Here is a 15,793-nt window from a genome sequence, read left to right on the forward strand (position 1 = left end):
TAAGTGAATAAATAATAAACTCACTAAAATATTATTTGCTGGAACCTTTTCAGATACCTCTCTTAATGGATTTTTTTTTTTGCTCCAATCTGTCATTTTCTTCTAATAAATGAGTTTATCCATTTTATATTTGTTTATATGACAAATAGTTTGTCATAATTTTATCTTTTAAAAATCCTTTTAGCTTTTAATTTTTTATAACATATTTCACTATATAGTCTGTTTTTTTGGAAGATTTAGCCTATGTTCTTTAGATAACATCTCTTTACTCCACACTAAGAAAATTGGTATATAGTTGACCCTTGAACAATGCAGGAATTAGGTGCACCAACACCCTACATAGTCAAAAACCGAAGTGTATCTTTTGACCTTACTTACCTACGAAGAGCCTACTGCTGACCAGCAGCTTCACTGATAATACAACAGTTGATTAATACAAATTTCCCATGTATACATATTATATACTATATTCTTACAATAAAGATAAAGAAAATCATAAGGAAAATATTACACTACTGTATTTACAGAAAAAAAATCCAGTTTGGACCAGCACAGTTCAAACCACGCTGTTCAAGGGTCGGCTATACTTAGCGTGACTGTTATTGAGCTCATGTTATGAATGATGAGAAAAACTTTCATTTTTGTAACCACCTACCCAATCCCCAATTCTGAATTTTTCCTTCTATTTCTACATTGCCACAATATTATATTAGTTCTACACTTAAATTTATTTAATGCTAATCACCAATTTTTTTTTTTAAGATTTATTTATTTATTTGACAGACAGAGATCACAAGTAGACAGAGAGGCAGACAGAGAGGGAGGAGGAAGCAGGCTTCCTGCTGAGCAGAGAGCCCGATGTGGGGCTCGATCCCAGGACCCTGGGATCATGACCTGAGCCGAAAGCAGAGGCTTTAACCCACTGAGCCACCCAGGCGCCCCAAATCACCAATTATTTTAATTCATATTTTTTCAAGATTTTATTTATTTATTTGACAGACAGAGACAGAGTGTGCATTTGCATGTGCACAAGCAGGGGGAGAGGCAGAGGGAGAGGGAGAAGCAGGCTCCCGGCAAAGCAGGGAAAGCCCAATATGGGATTTGATCCCAGGACTTCGGGATCATGACCTGAGCCAAAGGCAGTGACTTAACCAACTGAGTAACCCAGGCATCCCCAGATTTTGTCTTTTAAGATTTTATGTGTTTATTTGACAGAGAGACAGCAAGAGAGGAACACAAGCAAGGGGAGTGGGAGAGGGAGAAGCAGGCTTCCTGCTGAGCAAGGAGTCTGATGTGGGGCTTGATCCCAGGACCCCAGGATGACCTGAGCCAAAGACAGACACCTGCTTAACAACTGAGCCACCCAGGAGCCCCTTAACTCAGTTTTCAACTCATCTCTTGACTCAATAGTTTATAATTACCCTCCCTTCTCCAGCCCTACCACCCCCCAAGTCCCCACCTGCAGGGATGACTTAATGAGCACTAAGCCCTGGCTTTTTTGGGAAATATGTGTCAATTTATATTAAGCTATAGCTTGCTGGACATAAAATTCTTGGGTCCTATTTTTTTCTCTAGTGACTGTGTAGTTTTTTCCACATGTTGCAAAATGGAAAAGCCTGTAAGTCCAGTCTCTTATTTTATAGGAGGCTTGATTTTTTTTTTTCCTCCATTTTGACCCAACAATAGTCTTTACATTGAAAGACTAGAAACCGGGGCACCTGGGTGGCTCAGTGGGTTAAGCTGCTGCCTTCGGCTCCGGTCATGATCTCAGGGTCCTGGGATCAAGCCCCGCATCGGGCTCTCTGCTCAGCAGGGAGCCTGCTTCCTTCTCTGTCTGTCTCTGCCTACCTCTCTGCCTGCTTGTGATCTCTCTCTCTCAAATTAAAAAAAAAAAAAAAAAAAGACTAGAAACCATTCTAAAATATCAGGTCTTTTATTGTGATAAACTCTTGCTGTCTTGACAAATTTTTCTGCGTCAATGATTCTATATGTCAGGGATATCAATTACTGGGATGCTAAATTCACTGTTTCATATCTATTACTTTCTAGTCTTTCTTAATTTTTACTTTTTTCCATTTTGGATTGCTCAAATCTCTCGAGCTTACCTCCATGATTCCCAGCTAGAGTGTGTATCTGAGCTTTGAAAGTGACCTTCATTTCTATAATGCTTAGATTCTTTTATTTTGTAACCTCGTTCCATCGGTTCACTCTTATCTCTTCCTGTGCCTTATCATTGATTTCTAGAGCTTTTGTGTCTCATCTTTAGTTTAGACTCCTGCCTCAGCGAAGCCAGACCTCACTCCCAACCTCACAGTCACCCTCCACCATAGGGAACTCTGTTCGTGATTTTCACGTGCTGTGCTGCTTCTGGAAAATGGTTCTCAGCAACACTCTTCCCTTGAAGCTTGACTCAATGCTGAACTCATCTCCCCAAGTCACAGAGGCCCACATGCCACAGATTTTCGGGGGACGATAATGTAGGCTTTATTTCTCTTCAATTGACCAAGACTGGCCGCTGTACGGCTGCCTGCTGCCAGTTTCTCCTCTACTCTAAACTCCCTGCAAAATTCGTACGACTGCACGGTCCCTAATTCAGGGAGCCCAATGTACACACCAGCTTGGCCACTCCACATATGCGGCTTATTGGTTTTGTTCCCATGGTGGGTCAGCCACTTGGGAGAAAGCTGGGCCCTCACTTTGCTGGAGTTCATATTCTCCTGTCGTCCTCCTGTCTTGGTTCAATCTTCACTGCACTTACCTGCACTAATTCACATACTCTGGTTGTAAGATTTCGTTAGTTATCAAACAATGAGCTGCTTTTCTGTTTTTCATGCTCCTTATTATTTCTAGTTGGTTTAGAGAGAACAAAAATGTCAGTACTCCACCATCATTAACTAGAAATAGTATTCCATATAGTAAATTCCATATAGTAAAATCTATCAAAATAAAACCCAAATTATAAAACAAATGTATTATCTAATTTTTTACAATAAACACATTACTTTTATAATCTACTTTTTAAAGAATCAATATGCTATTTAAAAAGTTAATAAACTTGACTCAATTTATTTCACTATGTGAAATCCACAAGACTCTAGCTTTCATGGCAAGTGTTTATTAAGCACTTCTGAAAAGCCCATCATTTTCTCAGAGACTGTGAAAAATTTAATAGCAAAAGACAGAATTTTTAACTAATGTGTTAAAATTAAATTAGTTAAAAACTAATTTTTAGGGCGACTGGGTGGTTCAGTGGGCTAAGCCTCTGCCTTCGGCTCAGGTCGTGATTCCAGGGTCCTGGGATCCAGCCCCGCATGGGGCTCTCTGCTCAGGGGGGAGCCTGCTTCCCTTCCTCTTTCTCTCTGCCTGCCTCTCTGCCTACTTGTGATCTCTGTCAAATAAATAAATAAATCTTAAAAAAAAAAAAAAACCACAACTAATTTTTAACTGTGTGTTAACTGGAATTAAAAAAAAAAAAAAACACCTTGAATTAAAAAAAAAAAAAAAAGACACAATTTTCACGTTTAGAAGATACAGTCCATAAGATGCATTCGAAAGGAAGTGCACAACTGGAGGACCTCACCCCAGCTCAGCACCCAGACTCCTCTAGTCTCATCAGATCTGAAAGGCTACCCTCTCTGCCCACAGCAGTGGACATCTGTTTGTGTACCCCCAACCTCTGGCCAGCCCAAGGCCAATATTGCAGGACCCAGCTTAGTCATGGCCACATGCAGATTCCCAAAGGCTACATTAGTTCCGTGCTCCACGCTTTTCCCACGTTTTGGCAATCATCACATTCTACTCTAATTGCCTATTCTTCTGTTGTCTTCCCACCTAAAACATAAAGGTCCTAGAGTGACAAGCAATTTTCTGTTCATCACTATATCCCAGGGCCTAGCATGGTGCCCAGAAGTTAATAGGTGCTCCACAAATATAGCCATTTACATAAATAGCTTCTGTGACAGTAACTCTTAATTCCTGGTGCTCTACCTAAAACAAACATTACTACTAGATTCACTCAGGAATCATTAAATGATTTTCTAAAAAATTGCTAAACTGGAACTTCAGATAGTCTATACAATAATTTCTAAGAGCCACAGTCACACAGCAAGAGAAAGTACAATTAGAAACTTGAAAGTTTCTCAATACTCCAGTACATCTCATGAACATCAAACAGGTACCATATAACATGGTACCCAATGCCTATTCAGCAAATAATGTGTAAAAAATATAGAAGAATGCCGGGTACGTGGCTGGCTCAGTTGGTTAAGGGATTGCCTTGCTCAGAGCCTGATCCCGCAGCATCCAACCAACTTCCTGCTTAACCAGAGTCTGCTCACCCCCCCCCACTCATGTGGGCGCGCGCTCTCTCTCTCATAAATAAAACTTAAAAATCTTAAGCTATCTCTGTATCATTCTTTCCATCCTCCTTTTGAACAATCAACACTTCATTTTCAAATCCCTCTTTTAAATGCTCAATTTAGGGGCTCCTGGGTGGCTCCGTCAGTCTAGTGACCAACCCTTGATTTTGGCTCAGGTCATGATCTCAGTCAGGGCTGTTAAGACTGAGCCCCACATCAGGCTCTGTGCTGGGTGTGGAGCCTGTTTAAGATTCTCTCTCCTTGGGGGCCTGGGTAGCTCAGTGGGTTAAGCCTCTGCCTTCAGCTCAGGTCAGGATCTCAGTCAGGGTCCTGGGATCCAGTCTCAGGAGGGAGCCTGCTTCCCCATCTCTCTCTGCCTGCCTCTCTGCTTATTTGTGATCTCTCTTTTTGCCAAGTAAGTAAATAAATAAATAATCTTCAAAAAGATTCTCTCTCCTTGGGGCACCTGGGTAGCTCAGTGGGTTAAGCCTCTGCCTTTAGCTCGGGCCCTGATCTCAGGGTCCTGAGATGGAGCCCCACATCGGGCTCTCTGCTTGGCGGGAAGCCTGCTTCCCCCACCCCCAACCCCGCTTGCCTCTCTGCCTGCCTGTGATCTCTGTCAAGTAAATAAATAAAATATTAAAAAAAAAAAAAAAAGATTCTCTCTCCTTTTCCTTCTGCCCCTACCCCTGCTAGTGTTCTCACTCTCTTTAAAAAAAAAAAAAAAAAAGCTCAATTTAATCTTCATACTTAATATTTCCAATCCTGTACTGTACTCAGACTCACTCTGTATACCATAAAAAGTAACAAATGTTGGAGGAAAATGGCCCTCTGCCTCAAAATCGAACTTCCTACTAAATGAGTATTATTTAATATCAAAATCACTTCATGTATAAACTGGAAACAACTATTCATCTGGTCTTTACGTTAATGGGTTTTTTTCTTTTTAATTAAAACAAAAGCACTAAGGCAGATCTCAGGGAAAAAAAAAACTTTTTTTTCTTCATTTGTTCATGTAGCCTCCTACAACTGAAGTTCTTTACCCCAACTCCAAAGGTGAAGTTCACAGAGCCTCCTTCACTCCTTAACATTTGTTCTAAGACATAGAAGAGAGGAGGGGCTCCTGGGTGGGTTAAGTGTCTGTCTCCAGCTCAGGTCAGGATCCCAGTGGTAGAGCCCTACGCTGCGCGCCCTGCTTAGCGGAGAGTCTGTTTCTCCCTCTTCGTCTGCAACTCCCTCAGCTCGTGCTCTCTCTCTCAAATAAATGAATAAAATCTTTGTTTTTAATAAAGATTTTATTTACTTATTTGACAGAGAGAGGGAGAGAGAGACAGACAGTGAGAGAAGGAACACAAGCAGGGGGAGTGGGAGAGGGAGAAGCAGGCTTCCCGCTGAGCAGGGAGCCCGATGCGGGGCTCCATCCCAGGACCCTGGGATCATGACCTGAGCCGAAGGCAGACGCTCAATGACTGAGCCACCCAGGTGCCCCTCAAATAAAAAAACAAAATCTTTAACAAAAAAAAAAAGGTATTGGGGCGCCTGGGTGGCTCAATAGGTTAAGCCGCTCCCTTCGGCTCAGGTCATGGTCTGCGCGTCCTGGGATGGAGCCCCGCAATGAACAGGGCCTCCTGCTCAGTAGGGAGGCGGCTTCTCCCTCCTCCTGCTCTTGTCCCCCCGTGGCTCTCTCGCTTACCCTCTCAAACAAACAAATAAAATCTTTTAACAAGTACGTAAATAAATAAAATACAAAGATATAAAGAAAAGAATCATATAATGCCCATATGATCTTAGTCAAATAGTATTTAAACACTATCACATGGTCTAATCCATGAAGAAAAGATATACCCTAAGCTCCATTTTTTTTTTAATTTTTTAAAGATTTTATTTATTTATTTGACAGACAGAGATCACAAGTAGGCAGAGAGGCAGGCGGGGAGAGAGAGGGGGAAGCAGGCTCCCCGCTGAGCAGAGAGCCTGACGCGGCGCTCGATCCCAGGACCTTGGGATCATGGCCTGAGCTGAAGGCAGAGGCTTTAAAACCCACTGAGCCACCCAGGCACCCCCTAAAAGCTCTACTTTTTAGCACATGATCAGCATCACTTCAAAGAAGAAAAAAATCCTAACCATACTCTACTTATTAACAGCAACTGTAGATATGATCTTCAGCTATGGAAATAACTTGTTGGGAACGTCAGTGGATCTATGCTCCCTTATAGAGAATGCAAGCAATTAAGCACTTCAGAGCAGAGCAGAATACACACCCTTATTTATTACCAAAAGGCAAATGTAACCATTACTGAGAGTAGTCTCACAGAATGAGTATTTTCACGGCAAACATGTCCATATACTGGAATTCAAGAGCAGGAAATAATGGACAGGTGTAAGATCTTAAAAACTCCTTCCTAGGAGCATCTGGGTGGCTCAGTCAGATATACACCTGCCTTCGGCTCCTTCAAGGTCATGATCCTGGGGTCCTGGGATGAAGCCCAGTGCTGGGCTCCCTGCTCAGCAGGAAGCCTGCTTCTCCCTCTCCCCCTGCTTGTATCCTCTCTCTCAATCTCTGTCTAATCCCAGGGTCCTGGGATCAAGCCCCACGTCAGGCTCTTTGCTCAGGGGGAGCTTGCTTCTCTCTCTTCCTCTGCCTGCCACATTGCCTGCTAGTGCTCTCTCTCTCTGACAAATAAATTAAAAAAAAAAAAAGCAACCTATCGTTTATTATAAAAAAATAAAAATTATTAAAAATATCTGTCTCGCAAAAAAAAATTTTTTTAAAAAAAAGTTAAAAGGAAACTTAAAAAAATCTGTCTCTCAAATGAATGAATAAAATCTTAAAAAACAACAACAATAGGAAAAAAAAAACCAACGACAACAATAGGAACAACAAACCTTCCTTGATATTCTATGCTGAGTTTAATTGGAAAATAAAATGATTCCTTTCCATAGTTTCTTCTTTGCAGAAACGGAGGAATAAGACATTAGCAGGGAGAAATGGAAGACAAGCTTGTAACAAAAGCAACCTATGGCCCTTTCAGTCTCCCACAGCAACGCATAAACCAATCTGACCAAAATATGAACATTACTCTCTTTGGGACTGCCACAGTACCACATCCGTGTGGAAACTCTGTATGTCCTGACTGTTCTTTTGAGTCTCGTGTTTCAGAAGCATGTTCATTTCACTGCCACAGCATTTTCCCCTAATTGCTACCTGTAATTTTATATTCTACCCCCTTTTAAGAGCTAGACCAACAACATACCTTACAATTTTTTTACATCCACCACCTAAATTCCCACAATGTTAGCTTTCTAATATATTTAATACAATTAAAAAAAAAAATTACTTATCCAGAGTCATATACTCGCGGGTCTTAAAAAACTTGTCTCCCCATTCTAACTTATTTCTGAAACAAGTTTTAATTCAACTTCATGGAGCTCAAAAACATAATGAGATACTAAATAGCTGAGTACATTCATTAAAAAACAACAACAAAACTAACATCCCACATACCAATGTGAAAAGTGGTAAAATTAGACTCGGAAGTGATGAAAATCTGCCCACTGATGTGATCTGAAAAATCTGAAAACAACGATCAGGGAGAAAATTGCCTATCACCTGTAAACATAGATAATACTCAGCATAATTAAAGTTCAAAATAAAATATTTTAAAATAAACCAAGTAAGTGCTTACTGAATATACATTTTGTGACAAATACTGTGCTCAAACAGCACTATACAAATAAGTCTGCATAATGAACTGAAATTAAATACAGCGTTACACTAGTTGAGTTCCTTAGCTGACTGATTCATTAGAAAGTAAGGACAGTTTCTGCAGCAGTTGGGGAGGGCACTCTCCGGCTCCGGTGGGGATCAGAGATGGTGCTCCTGTCTGGTTCTGCTAATTACTAGGTGTGTGACCTTGGGCAAATTATTTAGGTTCCAGTTTCCTCCTATGTAAAGAGAGAACTATAACAGCATGTACCTTATTGAGTCGTTTAGGAGAATTAAATTAGGTATTTCATGAACCGTACTTAGCATGGCACCCGGCACATAGTAATCACTTACTCTTAACTACTATTAAAAGCAGTAAGTAGTAGTTTATTGGTATTATCATTTTAATCTAGAATCTGCAGGGCTAAAATGCTCTCTCCAGCGGCTAGTGCTTTTCTGAATGGTACAGGGTAATTCTCCATTAAGTCAGGCCCTCCCACCTCTTTGGGGCTTGAGTAACAGAACCACTAAGAATTGTTTCCTATAATCTATATATTTTTTTTCTATAATCTATATTAAGAACCCAATGTTAAAAGTATAATTTTTACATTTTCTAGAGCATCTATATAGTGATGGAAAATACCAATGAGCAGCGCTTGATTCGGTTACAGCATTGATGAACTCCATTTAACTATCCTTTACAACAAATGCTGAACTCCTATCCATGCCACAGTCACTCTTCATCATTACAGAAAGCCTGTACTGCAGGACCAGAGGAAAAACTAAGTTATAGCTCTCGTCCTCAAAATTCTTTCCTTCTAAGAATCTGAAACGAATGGTTTCTTTGTTGCTAAATTTCACATACACTTTTCCATCCTTCTCTTACTTAACCTCTCTGCCGCTTTGACACTGTTGACCACTTTCTCTTTCTTGAGAATCTCTCCTTTCTGGCAGCTCAGTGGCTTCCTTTTTCTTGCTTCCACCCTTAAATGTCCCTGTTCCGCAAGATTTTCTTCTTCTTAGTTTGTAGGGTTGCAAGATCAAATGCCTAAACATGCCACAGGGGCCGGCCAGAGGCGACCAGCAAACTTTGCTCATCTAAAGGAGGCTCACTCAAACCAGCTCCAGCAAGTTGTCGGGATTAAAAAAAAAAAAAAAAAAAAAAAAGACAGAAAAAAGGGGAAAAAAATACAGACCCAAGGTTTCTAAACCTTAGCCACTTTTCAGAAGGAGAAATCCAGGTTTCCACACAAAAATGCAAGCAGTCCATTAAACTGTTAAAATAAAGATGCCTGACCTTGACCAAGTAAATCTATTTCCTTATCTATGAAATGGCAGTGATCAAGTCACAAACATATAAAAACTGAATCAAGCAAAACATTTCTACAGCCTTTCATGTGATCTTCCACTCTACATCTACCCCAAGACCACAGGTTATGAACCCAAGCCACATGCAGAACCGTAAACATGCAAAAATGCATTCTTCTGGAGAAGAATCCAGAGAGTTCATCAGATTCCCCCAGAAGATTAAGAACCAGACTAAGCCAAATGTTTCTGCTTCTATGGCTGCAGCTGTCAGCCCTGTGAGGGTGATCCCCCCACCCCCAACAAGCTACGTCTGGCCAACCTATACAGACCGCTTTACCTCAGTGAGCAGCCTCTCCACTGACTTCTCTCCATCTCCACTGTCAATGCCAGGGCCTCAGTTCAAACCTTCCATCTCTCCTTAGCAGCTGCCTCACTGGCCTGTTCCTTCCACTCTGTACAACTTGGATCCTCTAAAACGCAAATAATTTACTTGACCAAAGGCCTTCAGGGTCCGCGTAGGAACATAAAAGGAATCTAAACTCCCGAGCCCACCAGAGCCCACCAACACTTAGGACGGAGGCCTGGCAGACCTCTCCCCTCCCACTATTTATTCCTGTTCCTACTACTCCTACAATTTGCAACACAGAATACTCTTTTGTCCTCGGGCATTTATTCATAGGAGCAGGTCCCACCTCTCGGAATGCCTTTCTAACTCCTCCCATTCGCTTAGGGCAGAAACCCTTATTAAAGTCTAGAAATCCTGGAAAGTCCTTCTCCTCTTTAAGGCTTACCCCTAGGCCAGAATAAATAGGTTTTCTCCCTCCAGGCTAATCTATCCCTTATCATTCAATGATGAATGCCAGCCTTTTTTTTTTCCCCACTAGACTAAAAACTCCTCAAGGGCAGAGAACAGTGTCTTTGTATAACAAGGCCACAGTGACCAAGAGGAAACTGATCTGGTAAGTGAATGGAACAGCCCTGGTTCTGGCAACTCCCATCATGCCTCAGGTAAACATCCCACCCTCCCCGGATAGGCCAGCCGAAGTCACGGACTAGGGCTTCCTCAAAGCTATGCAGCTTACACCCTAGCAGGCCTAGAACTCCCAAGTGTCAAAGGAGCAACTGACTACAAGTAAACCCACCATTCTTCCCCACCGCACTTACCAATCTGCACTTACATCTGCCAACTCACAGAATTCATGGTGGTGAGCTAGACCACCACGAGCTGCTGAGACTTCTAGGAATACACTGCCAACTTTTTTACTGGCACAAAAACAGTTATTTGCCCCATGAAGGTAATTACACTATTCTATCTGCACTCAAATACTTACTAGTAGTAGTAATATCTGCGGAGCCAAGAACTTACATTGAAAAAAAAAAAATTCATACCCAGAATAGTAAAAATCTTTGGAGGAAAATATTATATAAAAGTCATGCACCAGGCACCATTCTAGAAAGTGTGCGATTCCAATCATTCAGTGGCCACAGCAACCCATGGAAAAGGTATTACTATCACCCCTTTTCACAGATGGAGAAACTGAAACTTAGTGAAATTAAGCAATTTGTCCCATCACAGGAGCTACAAGGCCAGCAAAAGCGCTTAGCCAACAGAAAACTACACAACACTGTTAAATGGGAGATCCTAAGATTATGTTGCATGTACACACAATCACACAACAAAATATGTAAACAGTGGTGAGTTATCTCCTGAATGTGAAAAACAGGTCTGAGCGGGATGAATAAAAGCCTGTATAACTTTAAGTCAGAAAAACAGCAAACAAGCCAGTAAGAGAGATGGTATTTAAATGGTTTTAATTAGGGGTACCTGGCTGGCTCAGTGGGTTAAATAAAGCCTCTGATTTCGGCTCAGGTCATGGTCCTAGGGTCCTGGGATTGAGCCACGCATTGGGTTCTCTGCTTAGCGGGGAACCTGTTTTCTCCTCTCTCTCTCTCTCTCTCTCTCTCTCTCTCTGCCTGCCTCCCTGCCTACTTGTGATCTCTGTCTGTCAAATAAATAAATAAAATCTAAAAAAAAAAAAAAAAGTAAATTCTTTTTAAAAATAAATAAATAAATAAAATGGTTTTAATTAAAAAAGGGTAAGGTGGATTAGGGGAATCGTTAACCAGGACCTACTAAGAGCCAAGTTGTACATGGGCTATCTCATCTAATTCTTGCATCACAAATGTTGTATTTCCATTTTACAGATAAAGAAACCAATGATTAAGTAACCCACCCCTTGAAGAGCTGGGATCAGAACCCAAAGCCCAGTCCCCATGCGTCTGACTGCAGGATACACAAATAAAATTTAACTGAGAAGCTGTTTAAAAACAAAGCACATTCTGGGAAAGAATCAGAACCAGGAAACCTGGCGTATTGAGTGAGGGTGGGAAAAGATAGAGAGGCCTAAGGTTTTAACTTTAAGCTTTAGTTAACTCCCCAAGTGTCTCAAAAGAGCCAGAAGCATTCTCTGGAAAATCAGCCAGGACAGGGAGGACTCTGGGACAGACCTGAGGGGAGTGGGAAGGAGATTCCCCTGTTGTTTGTTTTGCAAAGCAGAATGGCATTAGCATAAGTTACAGGGAATTAAATGTGACTCCACTGTATAAACTGCAGAGTATCTGCTTTGGGGACAATTGGCGGCCTCCAACTCAGTCTTACCTATTCATCTATTGTCTACAAGTCACCAGGTGTGTGTGGGGAGAAACGGGGTGTTGCGTGTCCGACAATATTGCTAACTGTATTCAGATATAAATGACCTCTCAGGGCGCCTGGGTGGCTCAGTGGATTGGGCTGCTGCCTTCAGCTCAGGTCATGATCTCAGGGTCCTGGGATCGGGTCCCGCTTCGGGCTCTCTGCTTGGCGGGGAGCCTGCTTCCCTCTCTCTCTGTCTGCCTGCCTCTCTGCCTACTTGTGATCTCTATCTGTCAAATAAATAAAATAAAATAAAAATGACCTCTCATTATTCCTAACTGCTGTTCCAAACCTGGATAGTGAGAGCTATGAACTCTTGGGAAACATCTCAGGTGAGAATAAATGGATCAGCACTTTTTTTTGAAATGACATATTCAATTTTGAGCGCTCTGACTTCGAAATTTTAAAATCCATATAAACTAAAATCTCATTTCTCTAAAATAGTAGTGTTTCATTTTTCTAAAATGACATGTTGAGGAAAATAGCTGGGGTGGAAGTATACAAATTTCCTTATACAATCTTTCAGAGTAAATAAAATGTGATTATTTCCGACTTACAAATTAAAATAAACATCTACTTTTGAAACTAAATATTTAATAGTGAAAAATGCATTATCTTTGCAATTTAAAATTAATTCAGTATTTGCCCTGAAAGTCTCATTAGTTTCGAATAAAATGTAACTTAGAAAAATATCAAATCCTCCATTCCCTCAGGAGTAAAGTAGCCCACAAGGTGATTAGATTAGGAAATTATGTAGGTTTGGGACAGGATCCTTCTGAAAGCTTAGAAAACTAAAGCCGACAATATACCTTAAAGATCTTAATTTATGGGGCAAAGAGATCTTCTTTTTAAATCCTAAAATGTTGTAGGAAAAAAGAGACTCCCTGAATGATTTCTTCTATCCAACATGCTCTAAAAATAAGGGCGAGCTATAGCAGAAGTAACAATTCTGGGTACACAAGCCTATGAAAATGTCTGAGTCAATACGCAATTTCAATTCATCAATAAAGTTAAACAACCATTAAATGTAATTTGCATTTTTGAATGAAATCCATACAACCTCAAATATCAAGCTTTCCTTAAGTAAAATGCTAACTGGCTGGGTATCTATCATTGTGGAGAAACAGAAGGAGTTTTATTTTAGGCAGACAAAAGGAAAAGAAAGCCACACTTAGTAAGAATCACAGAAGGAGTCTCACTTCCACGCCTGACAGAAGTCAGACCAAGTCATGGGTTATCTCTTGCTCTGCAAGGGGCAGCTTTTCACTAGGTAACAGTGCTCTGGGGGGTGTGTGGTCAGAATGTGGAACACCTCTGCCAGCGAACTACAGCCTGATACCAGGCAGGACACACGCAGATACACAGCACATAGTACCACAGGTCCACTAAAAAAAGAAAGGGGGGAAAAATAAAAGTGAAAGAGGAAAAATAACCTCCAAACTTGCCCACACCAGGGGCTGGTAGTGGGGGGCAGAGGACATTAACATTTCCACTTCCATACTAAAGAACAACCAAAAGGAGGTTAAGTGTAACCACAGGAAACATCCCATCCCTGAAAACCAGGAAATCTAGATTTGGAAATTAAAGTTTTTGACTTTTTTTTTTTTTTTGCAACTTTCAAAGCTCATGGCACCAAAATAAAGCTAAAATTAAATCCGTTTAAACATAGAAGAAAAAAAAATTACCAAAACCACACTGTGTCAGCTATGTTCAGTTCCCTGAGGGCTCTTCCACCGACCCTTCCGAGTTGTGGCAATAACAAGTTTCCCTAAAATCCCTATTTTCTATCTCTAGGGTCAAACATAAGAATATCACATAAATTCAAAGAGTTATGGTCAGAAGAGAGAAACTGCTCATCCTCAAACCGCAGACCTTGTTTCAGGAGCTGCCCTGCCCACCTCCTCTCCCTCCTCCTAAATTGTAATGCTTCCAAGCGTGCTGACAACCAGGGTCTCCCCCTTGGGTTCTGCTCGTGTGTCTGATGTACCAGACACTGACCAAATAGGGCAGGAAACTCCTACGTCTGGGGGCTGCTCCAGAAATCCAGCCCCCTCTCATGACTGTCTCCTCGCCGGTCCCTACAGTCTTTTTCCCTCTGCGGGGACCGTCCAGAAAAGGGGGCCTGAGACCCAAAGGAGTCCGGGAAGAAAGGAGGGGGGGACGCTTAATCGGAAATGAACACCCCCGGTGCCTGGAGTAAGGGCTAAAAAGGCGATCAGGAGAGCCTACCCAGGAGAAATACCACCTGAATTTACCTCCTCCTCTCCCGCAGCAAAAGCCCAGTCACTAACTAATACGCTAAGAAAAATCCCTGGAAAACTTTTCCAGACGGGCAGAGAAGGCCCTCTCCCCAGCCCGTGGGGGCTCCAGGGGGACGGGCTGGAGTTTGCAGCCCGGGAAGGGCTCGCCGGGGAGTGGGGTGGGGCGCGGGCGAGGGGGACAGGGGCGGAGTACCTTCAATGGACAGGAACTGGCAAAGAGTTGCAAAATAGCCGAGTGCTCTCCCCCCACGCCCTCGGGGGTCGCGGGCGCTAGGACCAGGGCTCCCCGAAAGGAGGGCAACCCCCAATTCGGGCCTAAAAGGAAACTTTCCGGGCCGCGGCTGCACCTGACTCCTCACCGCCCCTCCACCCCACCCCACGCCCGCCAGGCCGCCCGCCCCGCCCCGGCCTGGCCGCCCGGAGCGCATAGACGGATAAATAAATTCAACTATTACCGGAATCGAGGGGGATGGGGGCGTCTGCGAGAGACCAGGGCAAGGGGGCGGAAGGGTGCCCATTCCCCACTCCTAGGCCCTGACGCCCCCGTCCCGGCAACCCGGGCCTGCCGCCCCGCGGGGAGCCTCCCGGCCCGGCGCACGATCCGGCCCCGCAGCGCCGCCGTCCCGCCCGGAGGCCCCGGGGGAGCCGGAGGGGCGCGGGGAGGCCCGGGGTGCTGGGGCAGGGCGCGGCAGCCGCGGGGCCCGCCGGCCCGAGGCCTAGCCGGCTCCCCCCGCCACCCCCCAACCCCAAACGCCCGCCCCGGCCCACACCCCCACCCCGGCCCGCGCAGGCCGCGCTGCTCTCCCGGCTCGGGCCCCGGCCGGACCCCCGCCCGCCCGCCAGCCACCGCCGCCCGTGGGCGCCCCCAGGGCCCCGCGGCCCCCAGCCCCCGCCGCCCCGGCGCCGGCCCCTCTCACCCTTTCATTCTCTGCCCGGGGCCTGACGCGGGCCGGCGAATCCCCGGCCTCACGTAAGCGCGCTCGCCGCCCGCCCTGCCTGCGCGGCCCTGCCCGCCGCCCTACGGGAGCCCGGGGATGTGGGCCGGGCCTGGGGCCGCCTCTGCTTACCTTTCAGCTGCTTTTTTTTTTTTCTCCTTCCCCCCTTTTCCCTCGGCCGGGCTGACAGATCAGAGTGAGAGGCGCTGGCAATGGACTAGGAAGCTCGGCTGCCGCTGCTACTGCTCCCCCCTGGGCTCCGGCGAGAGCCTTTCCCTGTCAAGCAAGAGGGGTGAGGATCATATTTTTATTTTGGAAACTAAAAAGTGCTCCCAGGGTCGGTGATTATTAAGGGGAAATCCCTGAATATACTCTCCAGCCAAGAAGGCAGGGCTGCCGGGGCTGCACAGAAGAGGCAGCAGCCTCCTACAGCACCACTACAGGCACTGCGAGGACATAACACCAGAGAGCCGCTCCTCTGCCCTCCGAAACGACAACTTTCCTACCATCTTGGAGGCAGAGGAAAGGGGGGC

At 44.0% G+C, this 15,793-nt stretch overlaps 1 protein-coding gene across 6 annotated transcripts in view; it reads right to left on the reverse strand.

Moving 5' to 3' along the window:
• INO80D (INO80 complex subunit D) overlaps nucleotides 1-15,478 on the reverse strand; it is a 65,135-nt gene extending 49,657 nt beyond the window's left edge. The window contains exon 1 of one of the 6 annotated variants that reach the window (XM_032354538.1): nucleotides 15,393-15,478. Coding sequence is in view for 1 of the 6 variants with exons in the window: in XM_032354539.1 (XP_032210430.1) it covers nucleotides 15,243-15,250 (8 nt within the window). In the remaining 5 variants the exon portion in view is untranslated. Of the gene's footprint in view, nucleotides 1-14,518; nucleotides 15,018-15,242; nucleotides 15,331-15,392 lie in introns of those variants that run through there. The other 5 variants (XM_032354535.1, XM_032354534.1, XM_032354539.1 and 2 more) reach the window with 5 other exon arrangements.
• Between the last annotated feature and the right edge of the window lie 315 nt (nucleotides 15,479-15,793).

The sequence above is a fragment of the Mustela erminea genome, chromosome 8, assembly GCF_009829155.1.
Source record: "Mustela erminea isolate mMusErm1 chromosome 8, mMusErm1.Pri, whole genome shotgun sequence".
Taxonomy (NCBI): domain Eukaryota; kingdom Metazoa; phylum Chordata; class Mammalia; order Carnivora; family Mustelidae; genus Mustela; species Mustela erminea.